At 32.8% G+C, this 3676-nt stretch overlaps 1 protein-coding gene across 1 annotated transcript; it reads right to left on the bottom strand.

Annotated features, from left to right (window-relative positions):
* Positions 1-264: 264 nt before the first annotated feature.
* Positions 265-2832, bottom strand: LOC107844859 (elicitor-responsive protein 3-like). The gene is made up of 5 exons (XM_016689199.2): positions 2685-2832; positions 2156-2221; positions 1807-1933; positions 1572-1689; positions 265-642 (listed from the first exon to the last, which is right to left on the bottom strand). Exons 1-5 carry the CDS (start codon positions 2749-2751, stop codon positions 616-618), a joined length of 405 nt encoding a protein of 134 aa, XP_016544685.2. The 5' UTR covers positions 2752-2832; the 3' UTR covers positions 265-615.
* Positions 2833-3676: the final 844 nt, after the last annotated feature.

The raw sequence follows: 3676 nt of genomic DNA, 5'->3' as shown, positions 1-3676 counted from the left end.
AAAATTCATATATGCAGAGCATATACACTTAAGAATTTCTTTCCGTAAGATATTTTGTGTTTGTTTATGTTGGATTTCCCGAGTTTTTTTGGTATATATATTATTGGAACAGTAGCAAATCGTTATACAAAATTGTTGAGTCGCAATTTTTTTTTCAAAAAACTTCTAACAAATCTGCAATCACGATTTTTTTTTTTCTTATATGACACTTACTACAGACATATTTTTATTGTTTTAACAAATACCCGAAACACTAGAACCAGCTGAAACGTAGACAAATTTACTAATTATAAAATATACATTACAAGTATTTGCAATAAATGCTTAGGAGAGATAACATTATAAGGAACCTTCAACTAACTAACAGTTGGTGATACAACAAATCGTATGGTGTCCAACATGTGTATCACAATTTTACAGTAAATTCATATTGAACTAATACAAAAAAATTACTGCATAACTAATGCGTATGTTATTCGTAGGAAAATTTAAAAGTGATGATTGAACGAAACAATTCAGTATCATTTCATAATTTATTCCTAGGACTATTTCTTATTTGTAAGGTAACTCAATGACCCTTCTATAAACCCAAATTCATGGGCTGGACAGCTTGAACTAGTAATCCTCGTCATCTTCAGCATTCTGCAAGTTAGAAGAAAATATTAATATTGAAAAATCTTGTTCTTTTAATAAAATTATTATTCAAAATTACCAAAAAGAAATTGATTTTTTTATTAAAGAGACTAAATGTTGGAGTCCCACATCGGTGGGTTAAAGTGTCATTAGTCTCCTTATATGATCTTGGACAATCCTACGCTCATGAGCTAGCTTTTGAGGTGTGAGTTAGGCCCAAGACCGATTTTAACATGTTATCAGAGTCAGGTTCACCCAATTTATTGTTTCCGATGTTGGGCCCCCTGTCATTGTTTCCGATGTCCCCCCCCCCCCCCCCCCCCCCCCCCCCCTTATATTGTCCACGCTCCAGATGTCCTGGAAGTGCGGGGGTGTTGGAGTCCCACATCGGTGGGTTAAGGATCCTTGTTCCCCTTATATGGTCTTGGGCGATCCTTTCCGCATTAGCTAGCTTTTGAAGTTGAGTTAAGTCCAAGATTCATTTCTTATTGGAGTCTCACATCCGTGGGTTAAAAGGTCCTTGGTCTCCTTATATGGCCTTGGGCAATCCTCCCCTCATGAGCTAGCTATTGAGGTTAAATTAGACCCAAGGTCCATTTCGTTATCATGGTATCAAAGACAGGCCAACCCAGTTGATTGTTTTCAATATTGGGGCCCTGTCTTATATTGTCCACGCTCCAGATGTCCAGTCTTGGGCGTGCGGAGGGGTGTTGGAGTCCTCTGTCTTATATTGTCCACGCTCCAGATGTCCAGTCTTATATTGTCCACGCTCCAGATGTCCAATCCTGGGCGTGGGAGGGGTGTTGGAGTCCCACATCGGTGGGTTAAAGGGTCCTTGGTCTCCTTATATAGTTTTGGGCAATCCTCCCCTCAAGAGCTAGCTTTTGAGGTTGAGTTAGGCCCAATGTCCATTTCTTTATCACTAAACTATATATTACCTTCTCGCGAGTGAAAGTGAGGCCGAGTTTGATCGATCCACAGTTTTCATCGTCCTTGCAAAGATCATACATGCTTGTTTCCACTTCTCCTTCACGGAACACTTCCTCTAATGAAAGTCTGTTTTATCATTTAACATAGGAAAACAATAAAAGAACAGCGCATTAGAGAATATATATTATTTGCTAAACAATATAAATATTCATAGCTGAGAAATAATTCAAGGGGATTATTTACGTTGTTTCTCCTATGAAATCATCATCTTGAAAAGTATTTTCATTCATAAGCTTTATGTGAACCTCGTCACAACCACGGGAAATGGTGAATAAGAAGGATTCATTCCACTCAGGGTTCTCTCCTTCACCTACAAAAGAGAATCTTATACTATTAAGGTACAAGTTTAATTGATTTATATGTGTTAACAATTGTTAGAATTCTTATGTTGTTATCGTACTGAAAATGTCCTCTTAATGGATTTCGGACCATTACATTGTTGCTAAATGTTTAAAATTTTGTATACTTGCTATAATAAGTAATATAAAAAGAAAACAATATTTTTTTAATCAAGATTAATTACAATGCTAACCTGATGCAACACTGGATTTTTTCTCTTCAGTATAGCAGGTGATAATGACATAAGGACTCATATCAGCTGTTGAAATGTATTTAACAAAAAAAAAGAATTATTAAACGAATAAGAGACGAAGGATATAAATGACATATAAGAAAAAAGATTTAGGGACACGCATATGGTTACAAAATTATATTAAAGAAGAAGCCAGATTAAGAACGGAAGAGAAACTTTACAAATCTTTTTTTTATGGACAAAGCTTCAGTAGTATAGTAAATCTACTTGAATTTTAAAAAAAAAATTGAACTTTAAGAAGGGGATCCCAACTTCGAATTTATTTTTACGTATACACATTTAAATTATTTTTCTACATATTTGTAGGATCAAAATCAATAATACGCCTAATGTAAGATCTAAAATTGATGTGAACACATGAAATGTGGTTGAATGTACAACCAGATTGAAAACCTCTCAAAATTTGTAATCTGAAATACCAATTAAGATAGATAAATAAAATAAATAAAGGGGACAGTGAGGAGAATACTGAGCCAATTTTGGTTTTCAAGGCCTCTAGCATATGCAACATAAACTTCAAGTTGTCCGTAAGGCATCTTTTTTTCAATCAAAATAGAATAAGATAATAGGAAGAAAGTAAGACTTTGGAGGACAAAACTTTATATTGTTTCAATTTATGACCATTAAACATGCTTAATTTATAGTGTACTAGTCCAGTTACTAAAACACACCTGTCTATTGTGATCCGAAAATATTTGGAGAACGATAGAATTATTGTGATTAAAGGAAAAGTACAACCAACCAGATGAATATGCAACACTAGTCTTTCACTTCATTTTTCTCTTTTAATTATTCTGTAATTAGTAGCCATCCTTCCGGATAATTTAACTAGCATTTCAGTTTCTTTCTTCTTTTTGAGATTTTTTAAAAATCTTTATTTGGTTATTCAGTTACAATTGAATAGGTCTTGGCATATTTAGAAAAAAATCATTTTTTTTCTTTTGAATTTATTTTGGGGAGGCAAATATATGAATAAATTTATGTCTAATTAGCATAAGTCATATAAGTCATAAGTTACAAATCTTAATTTGTGAATTTTCACTCATTTTTATTATTTTGACCTAGTAACAAGTGATTAAACTTACATTGATTTAGTTTTTATCTTATCCAAACACTATAAAAGCGCTTGAAAACAATTGTATCTTAAAAGCACCTACAATATGCCAATCTAAATATGCTTTAAAACCTAACCTTATTATATTTAAATAAGCAATAATTAAAGAGATCTTTTGTACAATATGTTTGTAATCCGAATGAAAGATTCAGTTTGGCTCATGTAGAGTGAATGAACGCATAAAAAGAAATAGTGAAGACATCACATTTTTTGTTGAAGCCTACCTAAAACAACAGAAATAAGAAAACCCATATATTATAAGAATAAGTTTAAAAAATATAATGAATATGATAAATGGATACCAAAACAAATAGTGAATAAAAATTATAACTTTTTAGATCTAGACT

This window comes from Capsicum annuum, chromosome 10, assembly GCF_002878395.1.
Source record: "Capsicum annuum cultivar UCD-10X-F1 chromosome 10, UCD10Xv1.1, whole genome shotgun sequence".
Classification (NCBI taxonomy): Eukaryota; Viridiplantae; Streptophyta; class Magnoliopsida; order Solanales; family Solanaceae; genus Capsicum; species Capsicum annuum.
This window is presented reverse-complemented; position numbering and strand designations above follow the sequence as displayed.